Genomic DNA, 17,059 nt, shown 5'->3' with positions numbered 1-17,059 from the left:
TGGAGAATAACATTGATTGGGTCATCTTAAAAATAAACAATGTCTCTGCGATATTGTCGGGGAGTTGTCTCTGTATCGTTTGCAACTAATTGGGCAGCAGTAACATTAGCGTTTTCTCGCAGTCAGTTGATTTTTCATATCCATATGAGTGAAACCGGGATGATTTGTTTATTTTTACACAGTTCTTATATGAGGCGATCTAAGATCTATGGGGATTATAATACAAAATGTGTGTGTGTGTGTGTGTGTGTGTGTGTGTGTGTGTGTGTGTGTGTGTGTGTGTGTGCGCGCGCGCGCTCGCGTGTGTGTGTGTGTTAGGCTGCGCAACAGTGACACTTGGTGGTCAACAAACGCTATTTCCGTACTTGGACGGATGGACAGACAGACAGACACAGCCAGGGACACAATGGGTGTCTATTAGGGGACTAGGAGTGGCTATCACCACTCAAAAAGTACACCAACCCGTGGACTTAGCGCCCTCTACCGATATTGACGTCAGACTTCGGTGCTCTATGGGATGAAGGGACATTTCAGTCACTATGGCAACACTTCCTCCTTACCAATGGGACAAAGGGACAGTTCAGTCACTATGGCAACAAACACAAAACAATGTACATGAAATCATCAACCGATAATGGATGCTAACGGCTAACGCTAACACACTGGGTCCTCAACGTCTGGTACGGGGCCCAGAATGGGACCAAATGGACCCTTACAGGTCTGTAACTCTCAGAGTGTACACATGGAACTAAATGGACCCTTACAGGTCTGTAACTCTGAGAGGGTACACATGGAACCAAATGGACCCTTAAAATGTGACTCTGAGAGTGTACACATGAAACCAAATAGACCCTTACATGTGCATTAGGACCACTGTTGTACCCCGGACCATACCTTTATAACCCTAAACTTCGTATTCACGTCATTCCATAGAAAAAGAAAAAAAAACAAAAAACATTGTTAATGTTACGAAAAAACATCAAACATATTTTCATATCTTGGTCCATAAATATGACAACTTGATTTCTTCACATAAAAAAGTGTGATTTCACCCTTTTAACCCGCTTATGAGTGCATGTCCCCCTTTAGGGGAGAACGTGTGTAACAGCAGCCTGATTACAGAGGTGTTTGGCACGCTCTTGCCACATGGCAGGGGAAAAAGCAGAACCTTTCTCAACTTTGCCGCATGGATTTATTTGTTTGGCTAGCTCCGCCTACTTGGAGCATTCTCCGAATGCTAAATATGCGGAACACCAGCTGCTTCGGCGCCAGAGACACCAAAAGTCACGGCTAAAAGATATCCGAAGACTAAAACCTGTGGTTTTCTCAATAGACTGCTACAAGCTAAGTTCAGCCAGGCTAACCAAGCCTTCAAACCTGTGGTTTTCTCAATAGACTGCTAAACTAAATTAAGCCAGGCAGCCTAACCGAAGCCTCGAAACCTGTGGTTTTCTCTTTAGAGTGCTACAAGCTAAGTTAACAGAAGGTTAAAACTGTGGTTGAGTGAGAAGCTAACCTAACTGAAATCTAAACCTGCGGTTTAGAGTAAGTTATAAGCTAACATGCGATTAGAGTGCACTGTCTCAGCCAACAGTTAGCCATGAGACTCCATGCACTGTAGGCTAGCCGCTAGCTAACAGGTGTTAGCATACTGTGCTTTCAGCGTTGCTGGTTTGATTCCCTCGCACAGAGGAACTAGGTCAGATTGTCAGAGTCACATTTTTTATCCTTAATTGGGTTTGGACACGTTTATACCACTAGCTTTATCAATCACAATCTGATCAATAGTATCGATCTATATCTTTATCAATCACCATCTGATCGATATCAATCCATCAACATCGAAGACAGGAGTGGCCAATTACCAGCCAGCAATTCTACATCTGACCTCAAACCCTTAAGGCTCATATGGATTTTTGGTGGTGGGGTGACAACCGAACTACAACATGACGTCACGAGCCGCGGTGAAGAGCAAACCACCGCCACCGCTCCAGCCAGACCGCTCTGTTTTTACTCACCACCGCTCAACGTTATTTCAGCTCCGGTGGTCAGCTCACCACCGAAAATCCAGACTATGAATAGGCCTTTAGTTATGGAGCTGATCTGTTCTGATATTCCAGATGTTGATTGTCCCCCACCCGTCCCTCCTCTTCGATGTCTCCCTTTTGACTGATACCTGTCCATTCAAACTCTAGACGGGCCTGCCCCAAAGTTATTAGCGCAGCCACGAAAACTAGAGTTCTCAACAGGCCCGAAAATTAAGGCCCGGCGCTATACCGGGGCCCTAATTTGGCCCTAACTGGGCTGGCCCGAGGCCCCGCCTGGCCTTACTAATTAGCACACATTTATCGCCTACCTGGTCCGAAAACATAAAAAAAAGAAAAAGGGTACATATATGGGCATTCCGAGACCTGTAGTTTCAGCGAGACAGGGCTACTTATTGGTTATTATTACCTCTGACTTCAGTAAATAAATACTTAGTAGTCCATATTTTGTTGAAACCTCTGCATTCGGCATCCACCTTTGTTTTTTTGGCATGAGCGGACGTTTTTGATGGGTGACAAGGAAGGTAGGTTGTCAATCACACGCCATTAATGCAGGACACAGATTGCGTGTAACTGAATAAACAGGCTTCAAAATAATAATACAGTTTTAGTCCACACATAAGGTAAAATTTGAAAGTAGCCTACGTTTTATTTTCTAATTTCAAGTAACCTTTCATGGGCCGGTCAGGGTCAGCCAAAGGGCTGTGCAATGCCCAGGTCTGATCTAAGCCAATGAGGATGGGGCAGCCCCCGACATCCTATTGGCTACAAAGCCATCTGAGATTTAAATATTATAAAAAAAATATATATCTGAAATGGCCTGTGCATTCCTATCAACATATTGATCAGGAGATATTCAATCATTTCAACTTTATCGATCCAGTGTGTGTGTTTGTGTGTGGGGGGGGGGGCAATATGACATCCATATCATCATTAGGGATGCAACGATACGCTTTATGGAGTGCCGTAATGTTTGTATTTTTCTCATGTGTTTATGAGGTGACAGTAGACCCCTTGGTGTGGTTGTTATGTGCAACGATGTGGAATGTTTTGGAAAAGTGAAAAAAATAATTATTATAGAATATTATCGTCACATGTTGCCCCGCCCCCTCTCTATGTGCCGCCACTGATGAGCCAATGATCATTTAAATGCATTGATACGACATTGTTACAATGTATTGCTATCTTAACATTAACCCCTTAACTCATTCACACCCGACACCGCCATCTGGTGGCTGAATCGATTCTCGTAGATTGCCATGGTTGCTGCCATTCACTTCAATGTTAACCGCCTTATTTTGAAAGCCTGGAAGAAGAATCAGAGATATTAGGATTCTATCATTCTAAAATATGCGTTCCCATAGACAACACAAGCCAGCAGACATTTCACTTCCTTTTTTTCCTTTTCTTCATTGTTGTTTTTCACCGCACCAGAGTGTTACGAGCACGTGCAGAACAGAGTTGTGAAATGTAATCAATTATATAAAAGGCGTCAAATACGATCTCGCCGGCGAATAAGCATCCGTCTCTAGTATAGAGCCCTGAGGGACCCCGCTCAACAACGTTACGTGGTTTTAAATCAATATTAAATAGTAATATTAATATTTAAGGTGAGATTAAAAACTCATCAGCTTTTGTTTTATAATGTATCAATCTATAAAATTGATTGTCAATCAACCGCCGTACTGGTCTGTGGTTGGTCAAGCTGAGAAGAGGGGCTATGTAGTGTAGTAGGCGTGGCTTATTACTGTTCACAGTACTTCACCACGTTGTCAATAGTTATATATACAAATTGTTCGTTCGGGGCTAAACTATAGCTCAGTCTCTGATTGGAAGACATCTTCGTTTGCATCACAAATCCCTCCCAGCATGCATTTGGCTTCCTCTTACACGACCTCATGGGCTGCGTCTGAAATCCAAGGTTGCATGCAAAATTCTACATGTTAATCACTACGCTATAGGCTATAGTTTCATAATGAGCAATTACTGCTATTATACTAATGCTATTCACTATGCTACGTAGCATTATAATTAATAACTATCATTATTGCTGATCGTCATTATGCAGCATAAGTAGGCCTATGTGTAAGTGCATACACCAGCAAGTCTCAACCTGCGGTCCAGGGCCCACTGGTGGGCAGTGAGAGTATTACAAGTGGGCCCCAAATATTTGGCTAAAGACTAATACTAATAACATGAAATTAATATGAAAACATATGATGTAAAAAATAATATTTTCTTTCAAACATTTCATTATATTAAACCTTTAAACATTATATGACATTTTAGCAAATATTTCAAAGTCTCTAAATTGTAATAATTAATTAGCATGACATTTAAATACATTAATAAATGTATTTAGTATTTAAGTTTCAGACGCAGCCAATGGCCTTTGACCCTGAGGTTTACGTTGCTATATCGATGACAACACACACAAAACGTGTGTGTGTATGTGCGTGCGTGCGTGCGTGCGTGCGTGCGTGTGTGCTTTCATTTGTCAGTTTGTAGGACATGTGTCTAATGGACAACAAATGAACATGAGACTTGTAGTCCTTAGCGCTCATTAGGCATGTTGGACAACAAATTAACTTGGGACTTGTAGTCCTTAGTGCTCATTAGGCATGTGTCTAATGGTCAACAAATGTACATGGGACTTGTAGTCCTTAGTGCTCATTAGGCGTGTGTCTAATGACACCAAATCAACATGGGACTTGTAGTTCTTAGTGCGCCTTAGTCATGTCTTGGATGGCCTACAAATGAACATGGGACTTGTAGTTCTTAGTGTTCATTAGGCATGTGTCTAATGGACTACAAATGAACATAGGACTTGTAGTCCTTAGTGCTCATTAGGCATGTGTCTGATGGTGTGGAAAATCCAGTCCATCTTGGTGGTCCATCCTCCATGATGAGCGTCATTCATCTGCTTAGTGAAGTACTCTACTGCCTCCTGTTGGCTCTTCTCTGTAATGACACGCACGCATGCACGCGCGCACACACACACACACACACACACACACACACACACACACACACACACACACACACACACACACACACACACACACACACACTTAACATATGGTATATACTTGCGTTCACGTTTAACAAGGCATTCGTGAACACAAACAATATAATAGAAGCAGAAACTTGGAAAGTGTTTCAGGATACAGGAAGCATCCTCTCCTTATGTGGTCGACTGACAATTTACAATTTAGGCATTTAGACGCTCTTAATCCAGAGCGATTTACAGTAAGCACGAACAACACATGGTAATACATCAAATACATAGAAATAGTCATCAAGGATCATAAGCAAGCTAAGAACCTAACATCTGTCTAAGAATAGAATATCTGTACAATCAAACTATGAGTATACACACTATGGGCTCCATCTTGCACCACCCTTATCCCTTATCCCTAAATGTATTTGCCATTCTTTTCTATTTTGAAAATCATTTTAAAATAGTTCAACTAGCCGATCTACATCTACATCTACATGTTGTGAGCTTGTAGATCAGCTATTTGAACTATTTTAAAAGGTTTTTTTAAATAGTAAAAAATGGCAAAATTTGTTTAGGGATAAGGGTTAAGGGTTGGCGCAAGATATAGCCCACATATGTCTACATAATATGCTATCTAAACATTACACAAGTTTAGCCTTTGCATATGCCTGTAAGGTCCTCGAGGCTAGGGCAAGTACTACGGCAAGTGCTACGGCCTAAGATGGAGTCTGAAGAGGTGAGCTTTCAGAATACTGCGAAAGACTGACAATTATCACAGACACTGAACAGAATTTTGCTAATATGCCTTAACAGCTCTCGCTCTGATTAATATTGGGCATTCCTACCCAGAGCCAGGGTCTTCCTCAGGTAGATGATGTCATCAAAGCTCTGCAGTTCAGGCATCCCACATCCGAGCAGGAGAGAAAACAGGTTGATGAACAGAGAGGCATGTTGACGAATGGCCAGGTAGGCTTTGTAGCACATCTCCTGAAACCTAGTGCACGCACGCATGCACGCGCACGTGCACGCGCACACACGCACACGCACACACACACACACACACACACACACACACACACACACACACACACACACACACACACACACACACACACACACACACAGTGGTGAACAGAGAGGCATGCTGACATATGGCCAGGTATGCTTTATAACACATCTCCTGAAACCTAGCACACGCACACGCGCACACACACACACACACACACACACACACACACACACACACACACACACACACACACACACACACACACAGTGGTGAACAGAGAGGCATGCTGACATATGGCCAGGTATGCTTTATAACACATCTCCTGAAACCTAGCACACACACACACACACACACACACACACACACACACACACACACACACACACACACACACACACACACACACACACACACACACACACTTGGTCTTGGTACTGCAGGTGTAGTACCTCACTCCCTACACTAGGTGGTGGTCGGCCATAGCCACTTGCCCAGATGTGCCCAAATGTGCTGACCTCATCACATTTGTGATGACAGTATGGCCGTTTTTAGCCCCAGGAGTGTGCCAAACTAATGCTAGCAATGGATTCAGAATCATGAAAACACCCTAGTTTGACACCTCACATGCTACTTAAAGCATAATGACATTTTGAAAATGTTGCCTTATATAGGCTGTTAACCGTTTGAATGCGCAAATCAAGATGGCGCAGTCCAGTGTTATGGCTAACTAACAACAGATAGCCATCCGAAGCTAATGTGAGTAGCCTGTCGACTAGGTTGGATCAAAATATTTATACAACTGAATAAACGTTACTTACGTTTTTTGGCGTTGCAGAGACTAATGATTAACGTAAATTACGTTTTTCGGCGGTGAAAGGTTTAATGGTATGGTCACATATAACTGGCATACCCAAATATAAACTAGAGTCATGTATAGGAATATAAAAAATACAAAACAAATTACGCTCACCTTAGGTGGTACCAAAATCTGGCTCGGCCCCTGGACTAATAGGGTTAGGCACCTCATGAACTCCTGTAGTTACAGGTGCAGTACCTCTAACTCCACACTAGGTGTTAGTACAGTACCTCATAAACTCCTTGGTTTTGGTACTCTCCTGAACTCCCTTGCTGATCACCAACAGGAAGTCTTGCGTCAGGACGAATGGAACTCGTTCCCGCTTGTATCCGAACTTCTTCTTCTTGTGATCCAAGAAGTGACCGAAGTCTATGTGGAACAACTGGTAGAGCGACATGACGAATGAATATCAGAGAGAGAGAGAGAGAGAGAGAGAGAGAGAGAGAGAGATGAGGATTTTAAATGTCTGATAGATTTTATATATGCTTCGTTAATTTTATATATATATATATATATATATATATATATATATATATATATATATAAAACGAAACACATGCATAATTCATGAGGCTCATGAATTATTCATGAGGCACCAAAGGGCAGGCCAACAAAAGGATCTCCAACGATACCTGTGATGACCAGCAGAGGGAGCTGATGTCTCTGTCTACCCAGGACACAGTTACAATTTACAATACTCTCAATCCAGAGCGATTTACAGTAAGCAAGAACAGCATTGTTTCATTATAGAGATATTCCACTTTTAGGTTCTTAGTTATCGTATGAGTCTTGATAACTATTTTTATGTATTTGATGTATTACCATGTCTTTGTTCTTGCTTACTGTAAATCGATTAAGAGTGTCTGTTAAATGCCTAAATTGTAAATTGATCTTTACATGTATGATCTTTACATGTATGATCTTTACATGTATGATACTACATGTATGATCTTTACATGTATGATACATGTATGATCTTTACATGTATGATACATGTATGATCTTTACATGCCCGGACTGCAAACGCAACTGTGGATCCAGGATGGAACTATTCATCCACCAGATGACTCACATATTGGTCATCATCGGACTACATGGGCAACCACAAGCATAAAAGCGTGCTTGCGTGCGTGCGTGCGTGCGTGCGTGCGTGCGTGCGTGCGTGCGTGCGTGCGTGTGTGTCACTGTGTGCGTGTGTGTGTGTGTGTGCACCTGTCCATTCTCCTTCAACATGATGTTAGAGTTGTGTCGATCTCCGATTCCCAGTATGAACGTAGCGACACAATAACCTGCACAGGACCTGGTGAAGAGGTCTACGGCCTTATCGTAACTACACACACACACACACACACACACACACACACACACACACACACACACACACACACACACACACACACACACACACACACACACACACACACACACACACACACACACACACACACACACACACATGGTGTCATAGAAGCATTCAGATATTTTCAATGTTGTGTTTTTCGAGGGGCTTTGTGTGTCACACAGACAGACAGACAGACAGACAGACAGACAGACAGACAGACAGACAGACAGACAGACAGACAGACAGACAGACAGACAGACAGACAGACAGGTACATGTCTTACCTCTCGCCTCTGTTCTTGTCTCGTATCCAGTGGTGCAGAGTGTTAGAGTTGAACTGCAGTGCCCCCTTCAGGCCTCCCTTGCATTGCACCTGCATGATGGTGTGGCTGTTATTATGTGGCTGTGGCTATGTGGCTGTTATTTTTGAGGGGCGCTAGCCCCTATAAAGGTTTATTTTGTTTTTAGTTCAATGTTTGTTTTAAAAACGCCATTGACAATGAAGGGAAAATTTACGTCATCTTGTCCCCAACACAAACATTAAATGCCATTAACAATAAAGAAAATGTGTTTGTTTTGTCACCGTTTGTTTTACATCACCATTAAATCACCTAATCATAGGAACATGAGTTAGACTTTAACATATTAGCGCCCCTCATTTCACACAGGTGTGATTTATATATATATATATATATCACGCACGCACGCACGCACGCACGCACGCACAGTGTAATATAATAACCTGTATGATGGCGTGGCTGCAGTGTTATACAGTATGTTGTATAAATGCTATTCATAGTGTTATATACAGTATATTTATAATAATAATATATAAGCCTGCATGACGGTGTGGCTGTTCTTATATATACTGTATATACATAGTGGTGTGGTGGTATAGATAGATATAATTATTAATATAGTATAATGACCTGCATGATGGTGTGGCTGTTCTTCACCACTTCAATCAGTCCAACACAGTCTCCTATGGACAGACAGCCGTATGGTAGCATTCTGTAGGGAGAGATATATATACATTACAGTCTCCCATAGAACAGTGGTTCCCAAACTTGTTCATGTCAAGGACCCCCAAATTGACACAAACTTTGGACCCCCATTTGAAAAGATATGCCAGGGATTCCTAAAAGAGAAGATTTTTACGGCTCTAGCAGTGATTCTCAACCCGTTTCATTTCAAGGACCCCCAGTTTGACATGCAATAGTCTACAGACCCCCATTTAATGGCATTTCTATCTCTAGGACCCCCAATGTATATTGTAAAATGAATGTTAATTTAACTCTGAGACTGTACAAATGGCACCAAATGGACCATTTGGTTCCATTTGTACACTCTCAGAGTTACAGACCCATAAAGGGTCCATCTTGTTCCTAACTATCATTTAGCTGGGGACCCCGTGGAACTCCCTCAAGGACCCCTGGGGGTCCCCGGACCCCACTTTGGGAACCACTGTCCTATAGAGTAGCCTGGGAGGCATACCATCTTCGGGTTCATGATCCGGTCGGGAGTGGATGATAACTTATGTCATGTTGTTGTCACTGGTTTGTAGTCATCAGGCAGGAAACCACAAACCGAAATCGGAATTCCCCCAAATTCCCCCGCGATCAAGGGCATCGTAATTTCAGGGCCTACCCAATAAAAGCCTTGATGCGGCGTATGAATCCGACCCGTTTCTTCAAGTACTTCTCGCATAGTTCGTTCGGTATATCCATATTGTATTCCAATTTGTGCTATTGACTGCATGGCGAGACTAAAAACAAACAGGGGGGACCAAAACAACGCGTCGCCGCAAAAAAACGGAAACCACAAACCAGAATAGGAGTTTTTCTTTTTTTCTTTATTTTAGATTTTACCATCCATCCGGCGATATACTGTATACATAAGCCTACACACCAGTGCTGGATTAGCACCTCTGAGGGCTCCTTGGCACTGAAGCTTGAAGGGTCCCAATGGACATACACGCACGGAACCGTGCCTGAAAATGTGGCGGTATTGTCTTTTTTCTTTTTTCTTTTTGGTCGATTGGGGAGTTTCTATGCGGTTATTTTGGCCTATTCCCGGCCGCCTCCCCCACCCCAGAGTGGCAGCAAGGCAGTAACAAACACATCATGTTTATTTGACCCACATAGTAAGCAAATGGGTTTTGAGGGGCCCCTGATGCCTACGGGCCCTTGGGCACATGCCCAAAGTGCCCATATGGTATAGATCCGGCCCTGTTACACAATACACATTGAAGAACAACCCTACTATACACGTACAGTCAATCACAAGAAGTGACTCCCGGGTATGTTCAGAGCGGCTCCCGTCTCCCGTGTCTCACACCTCGGGAAATGAAACGCATTTTTTGCAGGTCTATTTGGGTACGGGTTGGTCAAACTCAAATTGGACCCGTGAAGACCTCTAGCTGTCTAGCGTGCATATGCATAGGGCTTTAAGCAACTAGTCGACTATTCAACTAGTCGACTAGTAAATCCACTAGTTGACCTCGTTGGTACTAGTTGACTAGTTGATAAGAAAAAGAAAAAAAGCTTTTTTTTAGTTTTCTTATTTTTTCTCCCGTTTTTGTAGGCCTCAAGATCAGCTAGAATGCTACATTATAGTCACCAATGTGCATTTTTTAAAAGTACAAATGTTTTTATTTTATTTGTTTACATATGTAGTTAAAGATGGAGTGCCATTTTTCCAGTTTTTCATGTGTCTATGAGGTGACAGTACTTCATTAGACACCCTGGAGTCGTTTTGATGTGCAATGGTGTATTAACTTTGTATTTAGGGTTTCTTCCTGGAGGCTGAACCCTTGACAGTCAAATGGGCCAATGAAATAAACAGTAATATAGTGACATCACACTATCAGCCCCTCCCCTAACCCCTCCCCCTTTATCATACAACTACAGCTGTGGGTGCGGCTTCAGTTCAGGTGGATCACCACCCATCACCACCTACCAGGCAAACCAGGCATACTTAATGAACTGGTGGGCGTGTCCACATAAAAGCATGATTTTAACAAATACTGTCAACTTTTTGGAAAAAGTTCTTCCTCCTTAATAATACCTGATGATCATGTTTTAGGGTGGAAACAAATCGTGGCACTCCATCTTTAAACAACTAGTCGTATGTGGTGTGTGTGTGTGTGTGTGTGTGTGTGTGTGTGTGTGTGTGTGTGTGTGTGTGTGTGTGTGTGTGTGTGTGTGTGTGTGTGTGTGTGTGTGTGTGTGTGTGGGTGTGGTGTGTATACAATGTGTGTATGTGGTGTGTATATATAATGGGTGTGAATGTGGTGTAAATATAATGGGTGTGTATGTGGTGTGAATATATAATGGGTGTGTATGTACGTGCGTTACCGTAGATCCAGTCCTTGGTTCTGCCAGATGTTTTCCATGATCTTAATGATCTGTAGAGTCAGCATGTCCTGACGGAGATCTGCACGCACACGCACACGCACACGCACAAGCACACACACACACACACACACACACACACACACACACACACACACACACACACACACACACACACACACACACACACACACACACACACACACACACGCATTTAGGACAGTCATTGTCACACAGTTAACGAATCGTGCATTTGTCAAGTTGTTGGTTCGTCGGGGTGAGAGAGCACGTGACATCATCAGGGATGGAGCACGTGACATCGCATGACATCATGTGTGTGTGTGTGTGTGTGTGTGTGTGTGTGCGCGCGTGTGTGTGCGTGCGTGCATGCGTTCATGCACGTGTGTGTATGCATGTGTGTATGTGTGCGTACCGTCTCCATTCTTAAAGATGACCTCATTGTTGGTGAACAGAAGCTCTGACATGATGTCAGGATTCTCCCAACTCAACCACAGGGGGCGCTTCGCTGACGACATGATCCTACACTCCTCTAGTCTGGAACACAGGTAGGTAGGTAGGTAGATATAGATATAGTTATAGGTAGAGAGATAGTTATATATAAATAGGTAGGTAGGTATAAATAGGTAGGTTACCGTAGGTTTCCTAGCTGGTGAACAGGGTTTAAAGGAGAGATGAATCCTTGCAGAGCTTCTATGTAATCTGGACGAGACATGTGTTCAACCAGGAACTTCATCTGAGACTGTTGACCAATCACAACACGGACACACGTCATCGACCTATCACAACACAGACACACATGTCAGCGACCAATCACAACACAGACACACATGTCAGCGACCAATCACATCACAGGCACACATGTCATCGACTAATCACATCACAGATACACATGTCATCGACCAATCACATCACAGACACACATGTCATCGACCAATCACAACACAGACACACATGTCATGGACAAATCACACCACAGACACACATGTCATCAACCAACACAACAACACTGACATGTCATTAATCATATCAACCAATCACAACATATCTCATCACGATAGGTCTGCCACTCGTTTTTTATGCATTTATACATAATAAAAACCAATCACAACACAGACACACATGTCATCAACCAATCACATCACAGACACATGATGTCATTAATTGTATATGGACCAATCAGAATGGACCTTTTGAGTCTCGTCTTTCTTCTCCTGTTTCAAGATGTCCGTCAAATTCACCAGTTTGTCCATGGCTTCTACCTGTTACCATGGATACCACACACACACACACACACACACACACACACACACACACACACACACACACACTGTATAATTAAAAATCACACCCGTGTGAACTGAGTGGTGTAAGGTTTTATATAGCATGATCAGCTATGGTCTGACGTAATGTCTGACGTAATGAAATAAGGTAAGGTATTATGTAGCCTGATCAGCTCTGATCTGACGTAATGAAATCACACCCGGATGTGATTTCACAACTGGCTTTTTCTGTGCAGAGAAAATGACCATGGTTGCTACGGTCATCCAGTTCACCCGGGTGTGATTTAATTACGTCAGAAATTATTTTGAACATAGCAACCATGCTCATTTTTTTCTGCACACAAAAGCCAGTTGTAGGAGTGGTTTACACCACTCAACAAAAGCCAGTTGTAGGAGTGGTTTACACCACTCAAAAAAGATGATAGATAGATAGATAGATAGCGCGTGCGTGCGTGTGTGTGTGTGTGCGTGTGTGTGTGTATAAGTGAATGTAATGCACAATCTATGTAAAGGGCCTTGGATAAAGGCGCTATATACGTAAATGCACCATTTACGATAGGTAGGTAGGTATGGTAGGTGTAGGTAGGTACAGTATAGGGTTAGTATTGTAATGTTAGTAATAAGTATGTAGGTATAGCCAACCTGTCTGTTGAGGTGTTTCAGGTACATTCCACAGGCTCTACAGAATGCCTCCAACAACAAGCCGAACCTCCTGGACACCGTCTTATTATGCATCTCTGACCTGGAGGTAATGGAGTAAAAATACTGTTTTACTTATGCCTCTCTGACCTGGAGGTAATGGAGTAAAAATACTGTTCTATTTATGCCTCTCTGACCTGGAGGTAATGGAGTAAAAATACTGTTCTATTTATGCCTCTCTGACCTGGAGGTAATGGAGTAAAATACTGTTTAATGAATGCATCTCTGACCTGGAGGTAATGGAGTAAAAATACTGTTTTACTTATGCCTCTCTGACCTGGAGGTAATGGAGTAAAAATACTGTTCTATTTATGCCTCTCTGACCTGGAGGTAATGGAGTAAAATACTGTTTAATGAATGCATCTCTGACCTGGAGGTAATGGAGTAAAAATACTGTTTTACTTATGCCTCTCTGACCTGGAGGTAATGGAGTAAAAATACTGTTTTACTTATGCCTCTCTGACCTGGAGGTAATGGAGTAAAAATACTGTTCTATTTATGCCTCTCTGACCTGGAAGTAATGGAGTAAAAATACTGCTTAATTGTGCCTCTCTGATCTGTACGTGGCGATATAACACTGTTTAATACCGTTTTATGATGCATCTCTATTATGTTTTATAATGTTTGCATCCCACACGCACAAAATAGCAGCGGTGGCCTAAGGCTGAGCTCACACCTTTCATGCAATTCTCGTGCTCGTTGGATGCTCGTTGGGTAGTGTCATGGCCGCCCAATGCCTTTCCAATGGAGGTCACATGGTTTGACCCAACATTGTGTTGTGTGAGGGGGAGGGGCGGACGACTGCGCCCCTCCCCCTCACACAACACAATGTTGGGTCAAACCATGTGACCTCCATTGGAAATGCATTGGGCCGCTGGGCGGCCATGACACAACACCCAACGAGCACCCAACGAGCACGAGAATTGCATGAAAGGTGTGAGCTCAGCCTAAGGGTTAGAGGAGCGCCCTTGTTGCCGAAAGGTTGCCGGTTCAATTCCCCGGGCGGTGCCCTTGAGCAAGGCACTGAACCCCCAACTGCTCCCCCTGGAGCTGCTTAGTGGCCAACAGTATAAGACTGTGGTTGTACTGGTCAGCTCCCAGGTTTTAATGTGTGTGTGTGTGTGTGTGTGTGTGTGTGTGTGTGTGTGTGTGTGTGTGTGTGTGTGTGTGTGTGTGTGTGTGTGTGTGTGTGTGTGTGTGTGTGTGTGTGTGTGTCAGGGCGTTGCTGAAAATGAGCACCTGTGCTCAGCTACTTCCCTGGGTAAATAAAGAATATAAAAATACTTAGGGAGACGCTCGGGAGGCATCCATCGATACCAGATGGCCGAACAACCTAAGCTGTAACACGCATGTAGACGCATGTAGCTGCAACCATTGAATTGAACCAATTGAATCACTTGGGTCGACTTGCGCCGGCATTCAACAGGACATATCACACCTCTGGGACGAATGCTAAAACTCCTTTGTTGCGTCTCAAATCATTAGAGCGGTCCAAACCGCACTAATGATTCGCCATGCAACTCCTTGCAACCAAACGGTTGTGTGTAGTAGTTGTGGAAGCAGTTGGAAGTACTTCTATACAATAATTGAGTATTCTTACTTGAGATGCCAGAAGAAGAAGTGTCCTATCCTTTGATTGGTCAGAGCTTTCTTGATCAGGAAACGAGCCAAAGGGTTGTCCAGATACATCTCGAACTTCAAAACCTGTAACACGCACACATGCACACATTTTTAGACAGGGAAGCATTATCCATAGGCTATGGTGTGCAGCTGGGGCACTTGGCAAGTTTTCTTTTATTCACCACTGGTAGAAATTATGTGTATATATTTTTTTCGTATTTATGCATTTTACCTGTACTATTTGCAGTATTATTTTACCTGTACTAGTTGCAGTAGATATTGTGACAGTTTGTCGTCAGTCAGTCCCTTGTCCAGACATCTCAGAGCCAGTTCTCTGACGTTTGGATCAGGAAAGTTACAATCCAACAACTCCAACGCATTCTCTGGTTTCATCAACGGCCAATCCTTCAATAGGCAATACATCTGTGGAGAAAATAATGGATGCATCACATTATGATAGAATACAATGCATCTGTGGAGAAAATAAATACAATACATTATGATAGAATACAATATAGGCCTACATCCCACTGCCAGAATCAGAATAGGGTCGACGTGGTGTCTGGTTGCTAGGGGCTGGTGTCTGGTTGCTAGGGGCTGGTGTCTGGTTGCTAGGGCCTCCACACTTCCACAGACAATTCATGAGTACTCTGCCTTGCGTCTAGGCTTATTATCCCGCCCTCAATGTCTTCGCATATTGTACAGTTAATATAAAACACATTATTCAGGCACAGTTCAGCCACCTCTTTTGCCCATTAGGACCACTCTATGCAACATTGTCAAAGAGCAACACGCACCTATGGTAACATCCTTCTACAGGTGACAGGTCTCGGTGTTGCACCTTTTGTATATATATTTTTTTCCTGTGGCGCTAGAGCTTCTAGTCTGTAGAAACGAGAGACGATACGATACTTAAAATGATCATGAAACCCTAGACGGATGTTGTAGTTTGTTCTCCACTTACAGAACTACAGAAGGGTAAACAAACATGGCCGACTGCTGCGTCACACTATAAACCCAGTAGGCCCAGGCTGGTCATCGCGGGCCTCGGACACAGAGTGACCAGCAGCCCAAATGTGTTTTGGTTTATAAACAGCGAGCGGGGCACTGTACAGCAGTTGTGAATGTACCTTTCGCGATTGTGAACAGATGCAGCAGCAGCAGTCTGTGGTTCTTAAACAGCTGTTTAAGAACCACAGAGCTGTTGGGGGGGGGGGGGGGGGGGCACGTGAGTGCTAGCAGCAGCCACCACCACCACCGGGCTCCGCCAAACTTTGATCAACTCAACTGTCATTGCATCTCTGTGTGAATTTTACCAACACAATTGCATTGTCTGCGTCACAGTATAGTTACGTGCCTGCACAGACCTTATAGTACACAGTGATGTAAGCAACACAGCTGCATAAGGCTACCACTTTAAATGTGTGTTTTTAACAGCAAAGCAAAATATTTTTATATTTGTATAGACATAGTGATACATGAGGTTGCTATGGTTACCTGTGACACTTCATCTCTTGAGTTCCATTTGACTGACAGCAGCAACTTAGGAAGAGACTCTGGGAGAGTGAGACAGTAATGTCTGACATACAGGCAGGCAAGGCAGGCAGGCAGGCAGGCAGGCAGACAGACAGACAGACAGACAGACAGACAGACAGACAGACAGACAGACAGACAGACAGACAGACAGACAGATAGACAGTTCATTAGGATTCCTCACATTACTCCTCTCAACCAGCTACTTGAAAAGGCTTTAAGTCTCAAGCCCAAGGGATCACGTCACGTCACTGGCATTCAAATCAAAGTTTGTACTTGTATTTTCTATTTGATCAAGCAA

General features: G+C 43.2%; 1 protein-coding gene across 1 annotated transcript in view; it reads right to left on the bottom strand.

Annotated features, from left to right (window-relative positions):
* Window positions 1-4,373: 4,373 nt before the first annotated feature.
* Window positions 4,374-17,059, bottom strand: part of LOC306913967 (phosphatidylinositol 4,5-bisphosphate 3-kinase catalytic subunit alpha isoform) — a 31,217-nt gene continuing 18,531 nt past the window's right edge. Inside the window, 14 exon segments of the mRNA XM_079490811.1 lie at window positions 4,374-5,006; window positions 5,892-6,040; window positions 7,142-7,293; window positions 8,124-8,241; window positions 8,537-8,625; window positions 9,182-9,263; window positions 11,609-11,687; window positions 12,039-12,160; window positions 12,259-12,365; window positions 12,814-12,885; window positions 13,549-13,648; window positions 15,206-15,309; window positions 15,484-15,648; window positions 16,723-16,804. Coding sequence (XP_079346937.1) covers window positions 4,882-5,006; window positions 5,892-6,040; window positions 7,142-7,293; window positions 8,124-8,241; window positions 8,537-8,625; window positions 9,182-9,263; window positions 11,609-11,687; window positions 12,039-12,160; window positions 12,259-12,365; window positions 12,814-12,885; window positions 13,549-13,648; window positions 15,206-15,309; window positions 15,484-15,648; window positions 16,723-16,804 — 1,546 coding nt within the window. The 3' untranslated portion in view covers window positions 4,374-4,881.

Source organism: Electrona antarctica (assembly GCF_951216825.1).
Source record: "Electrona antarctica genome assembly, chromosome: 21".
NCBI classification, from domain to species: domain Eukaryota; kingdom Metazoa; phylum Chordata; class Actinopteri; order Myctophiformes; family Myctophidae; genus Electrona; species Electrona antarctica.
This window is presented reverse-complemented; position numbering and strand designations above follow the sequence as displayed.